Consider the following 16,047-nt stretch of genomic DNA (forward strand, 5'->3'; position numbering starts at 1 on the left):
AGAACTAGACAACCCCCACAAATGGCAAGCACAGCCAGAGTCCACCGTAAGCAACACAGAGACACAAAAGTCACCAGCACGATCATTTCCTTAAAGTCTTATTTCTCGTTTTACAAAAGAATTCATCCCTGTTTTGTTTGGTTTTTCTTTTTAATTGTAAAAACAGCAATGTCCCGTGATGTATTTGAAAATATTGTATTTTGCAAACGTGAATAGCTGCCAGAATAAATCAATTACGTAAAGAAATATTCATGCTCGGAGTGGAACTGTAATTCTGCATGTCCTACACGATAAGGCACTTCAGGGATCACCTGGAGAATCTGCTACTTGTGAGACTATAAACAAACTCTAACCCCAGTTTCTAGTGACGACAAAAATGCCACGCACCCCAGCAGTGACTAAACAGATTTTCCATTATTATAAAATAATCAGTGCTATCTGTGCTGAGTTGATCAACTTAACTATAAAGATAATTATCCCAAACGTACGTTTCCCATCTTCTATCTGGTTAAGTACTTTGATTGCTCTGTACTTACGGCTGAAAGGGAATGAAATGCTGTTTGTCTTCATCATCTACTTTTCCATTGATTATATCTGTGACATCCATCACTGGGGACAAGAAAAGAACAGAGATTGTTTTGCTTAAGTGCTAGAAAGCAAACAAACAGAGCAACATCAGAATGTCTTCCAACTACAGCACAAACTGCATGGTGGAATGTTTTGATATTCAAGGGTAAGGGTTTTCCATGGCTGAAAGATAAATTAAGTTATCTGAAAACACCGACCCAAATAGGGTCCGGGCTCAAATGGCAGCATCCCAGTTAATAAATTCCTTCTCCTAGTATCCAACGGGCACTGACTGAGCTGCACTGCCCAAGAGAACTTGGTGTGATGATGAGATATTCGATCACACGGAGCACCCAAAAGTGGCCAGTGTGATGGAGGAACTCAATTCTTACTTCGACTTCATTCATTTACACTGAAATACCATGCGTGGCAGGGCGACCACACAGGACAGCACTGTGCGGAGGCCTCACATCACTTACCACACGCCCCCAAATAGGGAAACCGTAATGAAGTGGCTAAGGTCTGCCCATCCCCATGCTGGCGTCTGCAGACACTTTCAGCAAACATTTGAAAGTTAATCCCCACACTTACCTACTGGACGGCTGAGGAAACTAGGCTCAAAGACACGAATGAACTTGCCCAAAATGTGGTAGCTACAAAGTCCCCAGTGCCCCAGGTCTGAAGAACACAGTGAGAAACCCCCAGAACAGCCCTTGGGGTGCTGGACACGTATGCTCTCCACCCTGCTCAGCCTCCACCCCTGACCGCGGGTAAGTGAACGACACGCCTCATTTATGTCCTTGTGCACGATCCTTTCCCGAACGACATAAGATCATATATTAAAAGTGGGAACAATTTCCGTGTCTGCCACCTTCCCCCACCCAAAAAAGTGGGGAGGCATCTGTAGGACCAGAACAGAAGCATCTCCCCTATTGTGAAGATGCTCATACGCCCAAGACCACACTTTCACCACGTGTCAGAACCACCAAACAGCTCGTTTTTCAGCCAACATCCAATCAGCCTCTGGTCTTTGCAGCAACAGCTGGGACACTCAGCTATGGGCTAGAACAAGGTGAGTCTGAACCTGGGAGACCTTCTCCTGCAGCCTTCCTGTGTCTGCAGACCTCTCTCCTCCGTTAGTCTGTCTGACGGTGAGTCACCCTGATGGCCCAGCTCCCTGGTCAAAGCCCCCGTCTCCAGCCCTGGCCCCATCAGGAGCCCAGAAACTACTGGCAGGAAGTCAGCATGTGAGCAAGAAACACAGCCTCGGTCGGGGCACCAGGAAGTGGAAAGCAGCCTTGGTTCTGCTACCTCCTAGGGGTGACAGCCCCTGGGACCCCCCCGGACTTAGGCTCGGAGTTGAAGGCATTGAAATTGCCTTCCCCACATCCTTTCCCCAGGGCCCTCCCTCGCTGCTCTGCAGCACACAGGCCTCGGCCACAGAAGTTCTCACTGCAGCTGGGACTTTGGGCCCTAAAAGGTGCCCACTGTCAAAGGGGGATATGAAGGACTTGGAGGGGGTCACCCCCAAACTGAGAGCCCAGGGTCTCTACATGCAGGGGTGAGGGTCAGTCTTAGAAAAGCCAAGAGTGCAGCTGTCTGTAGTCACCGTGGGCATGTGACAAAGGAGGACGTGAAGGGCACAGAAACGACATCACGCGACACCAGCAGTAGGAGGAAGGTGACGTCAGGACGATGGCAGTGGAGGAGGGACAGCAAAGGGAGGAAACCAGGAAGGAGTGACAGGAAACGCACCGCAGGGGGAGGGGCCGGGCAGGCTCAGGGTGACGCCCAGTACCACCCGCTCACAGCACCCAGGCCCGGAGCATCGAGGCGGCCAAAATGCACAGCAATTCCACTTCGAGGGCTTCAGCCTCTTCAAACAGAAGGGGCACAAAGATCCAAGTTCAAGGCTGTGCACCACGTACCTGCCAAACCTCAAAGCTGAAGACATCCCAAAGCCCCAAAGCAAAGGGCCACTGAAATAACGACACAGCCACAGTTTGCAGCCATGGGAAATCCGGATTTCTGAATATTATTAATAAAATGAAACGTTCACAACATAAAGTTAAGTTTTTTAAAAAGATAAAAGTACAAAACATGCAACGTGAGTATACTTCACACTATGAACTGTACACTTGAACAGGGTTAAGACATAAAAAAAGAGACCAGAAAAAGTGAACAAATAAACAAACAACAAAAAAGTATGGTCTAACAGAAACAGACTCACAGACATAAAAAACAAACTTAGGGTTACCAGGGGGAAAGGGGGCTGGAAGGGATAAAGTGGGAGTTTGAGATTTGTGGACACTAACTACTGTATATAAAACAGATAAACAACAAGGTCCTACTGTAGAGCACAGGGAACTATATTCAATAGCTTGCGATGGCCTATAATGAAAAGGAATGTATGTATGTATACGTATGACTGAATCACTATACTGTGCACCAGAAATTGACACAACATTGTAAGCTGACTACACTTCAATTAAAAGAATTTTTAAAAAGAAAAATAGAATGAAAATAAGAGATAATGACATGGAATGTGCTTATGATGATAATGAAAACACAAAACCTATATATAGGAAGGCTGAAAAAAACTTTTAAAACAAAGTATGGTCTGGTCGTGTTTCAAAAACTTAACATACCACACACAAGGGGAAAAAAATTATAAACAAATATACCAAAATGCCATGACGTCCAACCTTGGCTACACAAAATTAGGAATGAATGATGTTTTCATTATGCTTTTCTTTCTTTTCCATCATTTTTACAATTTTACATCACTTTCACATTATAAAAAGGTCTTTTAAAAAGCGACATCATATTTTCAATAGAAGGCTAAGAACTGTAGGCTTAAGAAGGTCCACCAACGCCTTGCTCATGTCAGCAACCTGGGCCCCGCCAGCAGTGTGCAGCAGCCTTCCAGATAAAGCCTCAGGATTAAATTTGGACGTGGAGATGCGGCTGGAAAACAAATGGGCAGAATATGATCACCAAAACGTTGATCAATATCCTGAGATGTCCCTTCTTCATGAGACAGAGAACACGGGGTCAGAGGAGGTATGGACCGAGTGGGTCAGAGGCTCAGTACCTTGAAAAGAGGCCCCGGGGCGTGCTGAGGCCACCGTGCAGCAGGCAGGCACGCGGTCAGACGGCAGCCAACCGCCAGTCACCACATAGCCCGCCGTGGCACAAAGGTGATGCTGGTTAAAGCACAGGTCTGACTCAACCATCTGGCATGGGGTCTGGGCAAGAACATGTTTTAACAGCTCCCAGACTGTGTCTGTGAAGGTACAAGTGTGTATGAGAAATACACTTTGGGCTGAGAGCCGCTACTTTAAAGTATTTACCCGTGTCAAAAATTTACATGATCACATCACACGATGAAACGCACTCCCTCCGTCTCAGACTAAGAGATCTCAGGAGGAAGCTGGGAAATATACAAGCAGAAAGCTCAAGTCCTGACTTCATATTCACAGAAGCACACCAGCGAAACAGCTCCAGGTGGGCCAGTCCCCCCTGGGAGGAACCAGGAAGGGAAGTGAGAACTGCCCCCTCTGCCTCAATTTGGCTGTGAACCTAAAACTGACCTGAGACTAAAACCTATTTAAAAGCGGTCAAAACAGCATGGAAGCAACCTAAATGTCCACCAATAGATGACTGGATAAAGAAGATGTGGGGTGTATATACGGTGGAATACTACTCATAAAAAAAATGAAATATAATGCTATTTGCAGCAACATGGATGGACCTAGAGATTATCATTCCAAGTGAAGTAAGTCAGAGAAAGACAAATATCATATGGTATCACTTACATGTGGAATCTAAAAACATGACACAAATTTACAAAACAAAAACAGATTCACAGACATAGAAAACAAACAAGGTTACCAGGAAGGGGATGGAGGGATAAACCAGGAGTTTGGAATTAGCAGATACAAGCAACTGTATATAAAATAGATAAACAAGCTTAAACAAGCTCCTATGTACAGCACAGGAAACTATTTTCAATATCTTGTAATAACCTATTATGAAAAAGAATATGAAAAGGGATACATATATAAATGTGTAACTGAATCACTATGCTGCACACCAGAAACTAACACAACGTGGTAAATCAACCATACTTCAATTAAAACAAAACAAAATAAAATAGGTCAAAACCAAACAAAATTAAACTAAGCCCTGAGTTTCCTGGCAGCCCAGGCAAAGAATCCTTCCTTTGCTGTTGGTATAAGAAATCCAGCACTGCATCAGAAAGGAAGAACTTTTCTCACGTGCATATTTATACAAATCCCAAGAATCACAAAAAGGACAAGAAGAAACAGAGGGCTGCGTAATGAAATACCACTGCAACCGTCACACAGTGAGAGGAAATCATTTCCCAAATTGTGAAAAATGAGAGTGACGTTGGAAGAGGTCAGCCAGTGTGAACTTCCGGGGGACGCTCTCCTCTCCCCTCAGCCGAGGGAACCCCTCCCCCACTGTTCTCATGCTGCCACCAAAAGCAGAACAGAACAGAAGAGGAATGAAGCGCACACGTGTGCAGGATAAAAAGCACCTCTCTGAAGACAACCACATCGTCCCCGCAGTTTCATCTCCCCGTCTCATCATCGCTCTGACCATTCCGTGCAAATTCATTCCCAAGTTAGTCGATCGCCCAGCCCAGAAGCCCTGAACCTCTCCCGGGACCGGCTTCCCTCCAGGAGGAGAATGTGGGTCAGGGTCTCCTCCAGGAGACTGGATCCACTTGAAAACCAAATACATGATTTACGTCTGAAGCCTGGGGAGCGAGGCAGCCTGGGCTGCAGGTCAACTTGAAACCATAGAGAGAAGAACTAATAAGATTTTTCTTTTCTCTGCAACAGAAAAGCTTATAAATCAAGCGGCCCACTGTCCAATATTCAAGAGCAGCTGGTATTCACAGCGAATGGGATGATCTTGGCGCTCGTAAGGGAAAGGAGAGAAATGGATTACCGGCCACCCCGAAAGGCCGCCGCAGGCCCGAGGTCAGCTTCCTCGTGTTGTTGTCCCTCAGCTCCATGCGACCCACGCGGACGATCTGACAAACAAAACTGATCTTCTCCCGTTTCAGGTCTTTGCTCCCGAGGTCCTAGAAATATTAATTTCCATAAATTACTTGGGAGAACCATTACTCAAGGCAGGTTCAGTTGAAACAGACGGTAAAAAAGATGGATAGCAACTCTTTTCTCCAACCAGTTTTTAGCATTTCAATAAGTTATTCGCATGACAAAAAGGAACGGAATAACAAAAGTCAATTAGCATTAAATGAATTTGAGATCCAAGTTTAAGAGACATGTTCAATGGCAATGGAGTAAATCTTCATCATGGGGATTCTAAGGGTAGCTAGAGACCCAGAATATTTCTGGGCAGTTATGTTATTGTTACTAAATTAACAAGTGGTGGGGAGGATCAGTGGTCGAGCACATGCCTGGCATGCACAAGGTCCTGGGTTCAATCCCCAGTACCTCCATTAAAATAAATAGATAGACAGATACCCCTAATTACCTCCCTTCCCCACCCCACCTGCCCCCCAAAAACCCCACAAGCACCCCAAGGAGCCATACTCCAGTGTGGTGAGAGGGCAGAAGGGGGTCATTAAAAATAGTCCTTAGAATGGTGAGCAATTCAACTGAACATCTCTGGATGCACTTACAGTGAAAACAGCTCGCAAATTATGTAATCTGTCTATATCTTTAGGCAATCCGGAACTTGACCAGCGAACCAGGTAGTTTTCACTTAAAAAAAAAAAAAGAAAAGCAAAGCAAATTAATTTTCCAAATAGAACAGGGTACCAAAGGTACATCCACACTGACTTATAATTAATACCACAGAGGTCCATTATGCAGACAAATACATGAGTTCAGAAGTATCCTCAGCATCAGACAGACCTATTCGTCCATGAACACATAAGTAATTTCCCCACAGAAGACAGTATCCAAGGACTGCCCTTACAAAATTCTTGAGGCTTTAATTGTGGACATCCAGGGTTATAGTTGCAAAGGAAATATTTGCAAATGGCATTTCAGAATTTATTATTAAAAGCATATTTGTTCATTTGGAATGGCTATAGTCTCAAATTCACCATTCGCTCATTTAGAGCATAAAGTAAAACTGATTATTTCAGAGCTTGAAACAAACCAAATATAACGTAAAAATACATACTGAATCCTACATCAAAAAGGATCACAGTCCTTCTCAGAAGTGGGAATGAAATTCACCCACTTGTTCCGTTTTCTGTCATATACTAGGTTTTAAAATATTGAATAATACAAGCGAAGATTCTGGAGTTTTCAACACACACACACACACTCATACACACAGACAGACATATGCTTCGCACATAGTTTAAACTACATTTTTTCCATCTGGACAAAGAGAAAAGTTATACCAAGGAACAAAAACAGTAACTGGGAAAGAGAGCACGTTAGAAATGACAGAAATGGCAGACAGGATTTACAAGATTTTACTCAACCAACAGTAATTGAGAGCCTTGAAGCAGCAGTTCTAGACACTGTATCCCAGCCCATCATCTTGGACAAATAACAGTAGGTCAAAGGTCCAGACTTGACATTCACAGAGAACAGAAGTTCAAAAAAACAAGTTTAAGACAAGAGCGATACCGGAGGGGTCCACCGTCACAAAATCCTATGAAGACATCCCAGGGAACATTACTTCCCTCTTTAGTTGCTCAGTCCTCAAAACATAACAAGACTCAAACGTTACAATCCAATATCCACATACGCGCAGGAAAGTGGCCCCGGCCCCGGTTCAGCAGCCTGCGGGGAGCCTGGCTGGCCGATTGCCCCAAGGGCGCGCTGCGAGAGCGAGACTTTGTGGTGGTTCTGATGCCATTTCCCCAACGGTAACCAGAGAGGAATGTCGGCAGCCGGGGAACATCACTGACCTGATGAACTTGGACTCCACAGGGTCATAAAGAGACATGAGCACTTCAGCGTCCTCTCCTATTTTACACACCACATTTTTGAGGTTGACAAACAGGGCCAGAGAAGGTGTGGCAGCAAACTTGGCTTGTCTGTTGATATCGATGTTCTGCTTTTGAGACTGGAAGGAGACAGAAAACAGTAAGACAGAAAGCCGACATGCGCGACACTCGTGGCTGATACCTGCTTTCCTCATTCCCCGCAGAACAGAAAACCAGGTGTGACGAGTTGCAGTAACACGGCAAAGCCCTTCACGCAGTGTCTTCCTCGTCCTCACTCGACCTTCTCGACCCATGCACGCACCCAAGTGAAGTAACAGCGCCCCGCGCAACGGTCCCCGTCCCACGACGGTTTGTACTGAGAGTTCCCTTCAGAGATACGACACGTTCAGGGGTCCAGTCAATGAATCAGAATGGAGACTACATGTGTATGTAGTTGCTTGTTCAGTTTTTGGTTCTCCCGTCCTGTGCTCCTCTGATGACATCTCTGTCCTGTATTTATCACTATGTCCTCGGAACCTGGCACACAGTAGCTGCTCAGTAAATGCTTGCTGAATGAATAGACGGCTCAACCAGCCAACCAATTTCTGATTATCTGCTACATACAACATACCATTAGAGGCCATGGAAGATGAAAAAGATCCGTAAGACATAAGTTTCCTGCCCTCACTGAGCTTAGAATATGTCCCTCCCCTGCTCCTATCAAAGAGGAGAAGCAAAACCAAGCTCCGTTTCCCATGAGCTGAGACCACAAAGTCAGTGTCATTAAACTCCTGCCCCCTGAGCGGAGCCACTCCCCCCCATCCTGGGAACAAACGCTTTCAGGTCATCAGCAGTATGTTTTGACGGTGGGCTCCATCCCATCCATCATTGTGTGAGATACACTGCATAGCTGCGCCTGTTCAGGTGCTTCTTAGCGCAAATTCTGGGCTTCCCTGTTGATGGTTTGCTAACGTTGTAAACCGCTGCTGAGAAAATGGACTCCATGTGTGTATCGCAGGGAGGTGAACTTACTTTTTCTTCTTGTAATCTTTCCTCCACTTGTTTGGAAGCGATTTCGTGAGCTCTGAAAAGACTAATCGTGCTAGTTAGTTCTGGATCCAGAATGTTCCCATCTTCATCTCTCACCACCAAGTCCAAATCAAGGATTCTAGAACAACAAGCATTCAGAACGTCACAGACATGAACCAAGGGCTTTGAATTCTCTAATTCAACTGAGCAGATTATGAGCAGCAAAGAAAGTCAGGGTCATCCACACAATATTAGGGAACATAATTCTGCAAGGTCAATTTTCTTTAACTTAAAATGTATTCCCTTGGAATTAAATTAAAAAATTGATTCAATTTTGACTTCCACTGCCATAGTGATGCTGTCTTACAGATTTTTACAAAGCCCAAATGAAATGTGTATTACTAATTACTATGTGAAGAGTGTGGACCATTTAAAGCACACACATGCTATATCTATGTGTGTGTGTGTGTATATATACACATACATATATACACATACATATACTAGGGTGTGTGTGCACATATGAAGCACACACAGCCAGTGGTTGGGGAGCGGTTGGAGGGAGGAGCGGCTGGAGCGGGGCATACCCACCACTTACTCACCACTGTCTCTGGTAGGTTCCCCACAGCACTTCCCTTCTACCTAGAGTCAGTTCTAATCCTTTAATGAGCCCATCAGATGATTTTCGATAAAGATGTTCTATTGTGTTTCAACATGAAACATATGGAAGTTATCCACCATAATGTGAAGCAACTTCCTGGCCAGATGGCTAAATGTAGTAGCCAACTTAAAACACAAGCAACATCTGGCTAATAAATCTGTTCGTGTATGTCTGGAAATGTTTTTTGGCATCATACTCACCATTTCCCCAAATCCAACGAAATTGTTGGGTGATTTTTATCACAATTTTTATTTAAAGAATGAACAAAGGCAAGTCTATAAAGAAAGAAACCAAGAGTTGTGCTCCGGTGATGCGTTCTGGTTTTCTTTTACTAAGACATGAGGATCTCAACCACAGATGCCTTATACTTTGCCTTTGGGATTTTCTTCCTGCTCTTAACAAGTCTGCAGAAGCAGGAAATTTTTATTTCTTTTAACCATAAGACCAAAGAAAACGTCTCTTGAAATAAAGATAAATTTCAATTAGAGAATGTCTTCACGCGTTACAAGTTTAAGAAGAAAGTTGACTTGGCAATCCAAACTAATCTCTGACTTCTCTGAAGGTCACCCCTAAAGGTACGTATGAGTCTGATAACACGTCAAACAGGTTTAGTTTTGTGAGTGGTGCTAGACCACAGCACCGTTTGTGTAAGGCAGTCCCCAAAACCTCATTTTTTCCTTTTAATATCTGTTGAGCAAATTCACTGGTGGTGAAGCAGGACCAGCTGGGCCTGTCAGCAGCAGGAGGGTAAACATGCTTTTAAACAAATAGAGGCTTTTCGCTTTACACAAAAGCAGCCTCAGTAGTTGCAATGATGGTGGGGAGCCTCAAGAGGAACTTTTTTTAAAGCCTTTTAAGATCCGATTAGCTGTCTTCCTAACATGATTCACCAATGAGGTAAAACCCCTCCCTCTCAAATATTACTGTTCATCCCCTGGGAGGAGTCAGGGCTTGTGTGGGTGGACATAACGCTAATAAGAGTTGGATCAGTTCTGTTGTGGGCAGGGTGCGTGCCGGTGTGGGCGGAGTTAATGCTAATGAGAATTGGATCAGTTCTGATGTGGGCAGGGTGAGTGCCGGTGTGGGCGGGGTTAATGCTAATGAGAATTGGATCAGTTCTGATGTGGGCAGGGTGAGTGCCGGTGTGGGCGGAGTTAATGCTAATGAGAATTGGATCAGTTCTGATGTGGGCAGGGTGAGTGCCGGTGTGGGCGGAGTTAATGCTAAATGAGAGTGGGATCACTTCTGATGTGGGCAGGGTCAGCGCTGCCATGGGCAGAGTCAGTGCGGATTAGGGTGAGGGGGGCTTGGTTCCGGTGTGGGTGGAGCCAGTACTAGTGTAGACAGAGCTACAAAGCAGCGGGCTTTAGGACAACTGGCTGGATGATCCTGCAGACCACAAAGAATTAGGCTCCCTGAGAAGCAGAGGCGCTGCCGCACCCCAGGCTGCTGGGTACATCCTGCTACTTACATCATCCCTGCCAGGTCAGATGATCAGACCCATTTCACAAAGAAGGAAATCTAGGCTCAGAGAAACATCTGTAACACCCCAGAGCCTGGAATCTGAGCCGGAACCCTCTCTTTCATGCTCTTTTCAGAATGCCATGTGGAAACTGTCACAGGAAGTGGCCTGTAAGGGGTTTTCACACAGAGCCTTCTATATGATGTCCTCAGCCAGTTCAGGCGGTTCTGAATCCAGAGTGAGCTTCCCTTGCGAAGCTGCATCACAGCAGAGCAAGAACTCTAACCGTTAGAAACCAGTTCCGTGGAAGCCCAAAGCACCTTTGAGGAAATGGAGGTGGAAACTCCCTGAAATTACAGGCAGAACTGTGGGTGTGTGTTACACATGTGCCTTTTCCTAGAAGTGCTCCATGACCTCGTCACATTCTCAAAGGTCTCCCAGAAACCGTTTTAAAGTCAGAATTTCAACACTGTGATTTTACTTTGCATTAATTGTTTTCTGAAGAAGGAACTAGAAAGACAGGCCCAGCGCAGTGAGCTTTAGAGAAGTTATTCAGTAGACCTGAGTTCCTTGGGCCAGAAACTGTCTTATTAAGGACTGCATTTCCTATTAAAGTAGTAAATTATGTTTGGAAACACTTCCTTTCTTAACTAGATTGTTCCATGACATAATGTATTTTGGTAGCTTCCTGCAGCCAAATTAAGCAGGTGGTTTCTGGACATAAGCTCAAAATATGATCCTGCAGCAGAAAATAAAATCAAAGCTGCAAAAGTTTAGTTTTTTAGGCAGGTGGGCTTGCAAAGGGTTTCACTGCAAAGTATCTAATATCCTATACCCGGAAGTCTCTGGCTTTTAGGGGAAAAAGAACCCAAAACCCTTCACCTTCCAAACACTACATCTTAACTAATAATGTAGCTTTTAGAAACTTTTCACACTTGAAAGTCTGAATTATCAGAAAACAAAATTATGTTATAATGCTGATTTTACAAAGCGGTGCTTTAGTTTTTCCCGGGTTCCCCTCAGCTGACTGGCTGGGGCCAAACCTCCCCTGTTCTCTGAGCTTTATGTTCTAATGTGTAAAATGAGGGAGTTGGACTAAACCAGAAGTTTCCCAATCTGCTGGGAAATCTGGGATTTCCAACCAGCATTCAAGACATCAGCAATCAGAATCTTAAGGAGTGGATCCCAGGATTCCATATTTTGAAAGCTTTCCAAGTGACTCTGATGTAGACCAGCATCTGGGGACCCTGTGACCCAATACTTTTCAAGGCTTCTTGTAGCTCTGACATTCTATGAATAATCAAATTGTTATCCAGGAGGGAAGGGCGTGGCCTCATTCTGGTTACAGAACCTGGCAGAACTGGGAGATTGTAGGATTTGATTTCCTGAAAACATGAGAACACGGCGCTCCATGGGACAATGAGTGCACTGTAGCTGAAAGCTTTGAAGCAGAGCTGGGCGGAGGCCCGCTGCAGATGGGAACTTTTGCACAAGACATACTCCAGTCAATTATATGTTCTTTATATCTGAAATTTGGATTTAGCTGGCTGCAGTTTTGTTTGTCATCCCTGCACTGGTGACAAGTTCTAAGATGCCCTTTGATATCCCTTCCAACGTTCAGAACTTAGGATTCCACAGAAAGAAGCCTCGAGCTTGAGGGCAGGGTGTAGCTCAGTGGTAGAAGGCATGCTTAGTATGCACAAGGTGCTGGGCTCAATCCCAAGTACCTTCATTAAAGTAAATAAATAAATGAGCCTTATTACCTCCCCCCAAAAAATAGGAAGGAAGGGAGGGAGGGAGGGAGAAAGGGAAACAGAGAAAGGAAGGAAGGAAGGAAAAAGAAGGAGAAAGAAAGAAACATGGTGCTTGTTACTGCACAAAGTACCCTCAAGTCTGGACTCCAGGTCAAATACTGTCAGCTGAAAGGAAAAGGTCCTTGTTGGAGAGGGGGGCAACCATTGTGGGGTCCCCACTGGAAGAGTGACAATGACAGGTTACCCCAGGCCCAGCTTCCTAAGGAGAATCAGTTTTAACAAGGACTCAGAAAACTCCCAGTTTCCAGGATCCAATAGAAAATACCTCACCCTTTTAAAAATGAAAACCGTACCATTATTTTGCTGTTAGAAGTTTTGTTTTATCGTATGATTTTAGTTCTCCTCAAGGCTTAGGGTGATGTTATTATTTTGGATAATTTAAGCATGAAATCACCTTTCAAATAAACAAACCTGTTTCCATAATCGATTTTGGCAGTGACCTTCTTCTTGAGTTCTTTGAGCTCATCCTGCGGCAGGGTCCCGGAAAGAATCTGCGACCGCCATTCAATCAGGTCATAGATCATGTGTCGCACACTTCGGAACATCTCCCTGTTATCTTGCTGTACGAGGGGGGGAAAGCCAATTGTAAAGCTTTCGATTGAAAAGAGCACTGAGGACTTTTTTTTCAAATATACACATATATATGCTTTATATTATAAGATTCAATTAACCTCAAATTCAAGATGTTTCTTGAAACCAGAACGCATTGTATGGAATTTGGTTCCCATCACACACGAAAAGACTGAAAGGATGAAAAGTCACACGCTACCCTCCATGTTCTAGCCAACATTTCAGAGCCTGTGTCCCTGAATCCAGAAGTTAACCAGGGCAGGAGCTGGACTTGGAGCCTCAAAGCCAGCCCGTGCACCTCTAGCATCTGGTCCGTGAATGGGCAACCCTTGTAGCTTTCATCCCGGACGATGCTCAGCACACCAAGAAACTCAGCCCCGAGGCCTGGCTGTCAGCAGGTCAACAAGACAGCAACATGGCACTGGGCTCGCCTGGGGACTGGTTTATTTGGCACGTGCACAGAGGCTTCTGCAAGAGGCAAAATCTCAATCTACAAGCTCTCCGTGTGCTTCCGCCAAAAGGGAAACTCAAATAAGACGCAAAGTTCATACTTTATATCACTTTCGACATATTTTGAGGGGTCTGACGGCACAAAGAAGACTAACAGTTTTGTAACCCCAAGAGCACAATTCATCACGGCAATCAGGGATTACCCAAAGGGACAAGAACCCCCTGGTTCCTTCCATGAAAAGAAATCTAGGTGAAACTTAACTTGATACAATTCTAAACATCAGGGTGCTTACAAAACATTAAAATGTGGTCACTGCTACTTTTTAAAGTAACCTCTCCTCCACAGAGCTGAACACCTCTCCCCTACTATTTCTAGCCTTTGACCTTCTTTCTAGGAATTTCTAAGTTCCCTCATCACTTCACATAATGCCCTAACAGATTATTTTACATCCATGGGCTCTTCTTTATAGCATCATCCTATTATTGATTTCTTAAATGAACATTGAAATTAGTGGTTTATACCAAAATTATGTTTGCTTCCCTCTTACTAATCCCCCTTGTCCATTTTTCCAAAGCATTACCAAATATCTAAAATGGTTAATACTTTCCTAGCTTGTGTAGAGCCACGGGGTGGGGGGACGCCTATAAAAATATTATAAGCATTTTTCTTCAGCTTTGCACAAATCTAACAGTGTAAGTCCCTACGAGGCAAATGTAAATTTTCTGAAAGAAAAGCAAGGTGATCGTTAGAAATGCCTATCCCAGGGCGGCATGGCTAAAATCGTGTCCACTAACACATTAGTCAGCGTCAACTCCTGCTTGTTTTGCTGCCGTATTTTTGTTTAAAAATTGCTAAGTTGGACACGAAACACCGACTCCAAAATTGCTCAGATTTACACAAAACATTCATGGCTAACTTTACGCTTTTAGGTTTTCGAGAACATTTGATGAACAATTACTGCAAGTGCTTATTACCGTGCATTTCTAGGAAACCACTGTATAATCAGAAACAACACAACTGCCCGGAGAGCAGCTGCGGGACGCTGGGAAGTCTTCTATGTGCCCAAGAAACTGCCGCACCGCCTTCCCTCCAGGGCCCTACCTAGCTCTGCGCTGACAACATTAGCGTATGAGAAACCAACGCTCTCAAGAGGAATACGGGCTTAACAGAAGATAATCTTCTGCAAATATGAACTTACGTGCCAAGAAATGCCCAGAGGGAAAATGAAACGGAAGATGTCAGGGCCCCGGCTTCACCACGTTAATAAAGGCTTCTTCCGTAATCAGGGGAACTGGACAGTTACACACGAAGCCAGAACGCAAACTATTTCCCTACGTCTGAAACGTACACACGGGTCTAGAAGACTATGCCGTTTTTCTCAAATGATAAGAGACATTGTCTACAGGCAAACAGTGTCAAAGACAGTAATCACCCTCTACTGCATCTACAAGTAAGCACCTATGACAGTTTAAAAGCAGATTTTCTTTTTCATGATCAACATATAAATTTGGGAGGGAACACCAGGGCACAATGCCTCATCCTGTCTTCCAAAGCCCGAAAGTGCACCATTTCCCGCTCCAACACAAGGGCAGGTGAAACCCAGGGCCCCTTCCTTTCCCAACACCGTATTGCAGTGAGCATGGCCGCACCCCACACAAAGGAGGTCAAAGGACACATAGTCCCCGAGGGCAGCCAGAATCCCGGGCCAGGCTGCTGAGCATGACCCGCTCCCACAGGTTCTGCTTCTGAGGTTCTCAGAAAAAGGAAACCTGTCTGATGGGTTCGGCAAGGTCCAGAAAGACCATTCTCTGTTGTTAAGCTCCAGCTCCACATCCCATGTTCTCACCACGTAGAGCTGCCTCCAGATGGTGGACCACTCTCGGAGTGTCGTGGTGACTTCCTGTATGAGCGGAAGGTCGCCTGGGATGACCGTTTCATGTTGCCTGGGAGGAAGGGAGGAAAGCACAGAGACAGCCATGGCGTCATTAAACCAGGGGCGCCTGGTCGACCCCAAATCTAGGCCACAGAGTTCGATATTTAAGCAAACGGCAGGAAAATACACAAATAAGACCACGTCCACATAGGACTACCTGCATCTCCAAGGACGACAAGTAGTTCTTGGACAGAGCCTGAGACTGCTCATACGTTGCCCTCCCTGTGAGCCGTCTAGCTCATGCGTCAAGGTAAGATGAAGGAGGCAAATAATATCCCATCCGAACGTCAAGGTCTGGGAAGTGGAAAGTATATTCATAATATATGGACCATCTATTTTATAGACGCCATAAATTACAACCAATCTGTGTGGCATTAAAATGCAGGTTTGGGAGAAGATGATTCTTGCGTCTCCATCATGCAGAAAACTCATTATGTGATGATACAGGAAGCAGTTATCCTCGGCGAAACATGAGCGAGGGCACAGCTTTCAAATGTCCGTAGGAACTCTTATCTGATCCCCAAATTCCGATTGTCCTCTTTCCCTTTTCTCTCCACCCCAGAAGGTTAACCCTTGACTTAGTCTTAGCTCACAATCTACTTGTGCCCTGG

The 16,047-nt window shown here is 44.9% G+C and overlaps 1 protein-coding gene across 2 annotated transcripts in view; it reads right to left on the reverse strand.

Moving 5' to 3' along the window:
• DOCK1 (dedicator of cytokinesis 1) overlaps positions 1–16,047 on the reverse strand; it is a 484,307-nt gene that overhangs the window by 407,109 nt on the left and 61,151 nt on the right. For both annotated transcript variants that reach the window (XM_074373399.1, XM_074373400.1), the window contains exons 5-11: positions 15,350–15,446; positions 12,894–13,042; positions 8,549–8,684; positions 7,499–7,656; positions 6,248–6,329; positions 5,548–5,683; positions 537–609 (exon numbers count right to left, since the gene is read on the reverse strand). In XM_074373399.1, the coding sequence (XP_074229500.1) occupies positions 537–609; positions 5,548–5,683; positions 6,248–6,329; positions 7,499–7,656; positions 8,549–8,684; positions 12,894–13,042; positions 15,350–15,446 (831 nt within the window). The remainder of the gene's footprint in view (positions 1–536; positions 610–5,547; positions 5,684–6,247; positions 6,330–7,498; positions 7,657–8,548; positions 8,685–12,893; positions 13,043–15,349; positions 15,447–16,047) is intronic.

This window comes from Camelus bactrianus, chromosome 11 (genome assembly GCF_048773025.1).
Source record: "Camelus bactrianus isolate YW-2024 breed Bactrian camel chromosome 11, ASM4877302v1, whole genome shotgun sequence".
NCBI classification, from domain to species: Eukaryota; Metazoa; Chordata; class Mammalia; order Artiodactyla; family Camelidae; genus Camelus; species Camelus bactrianus.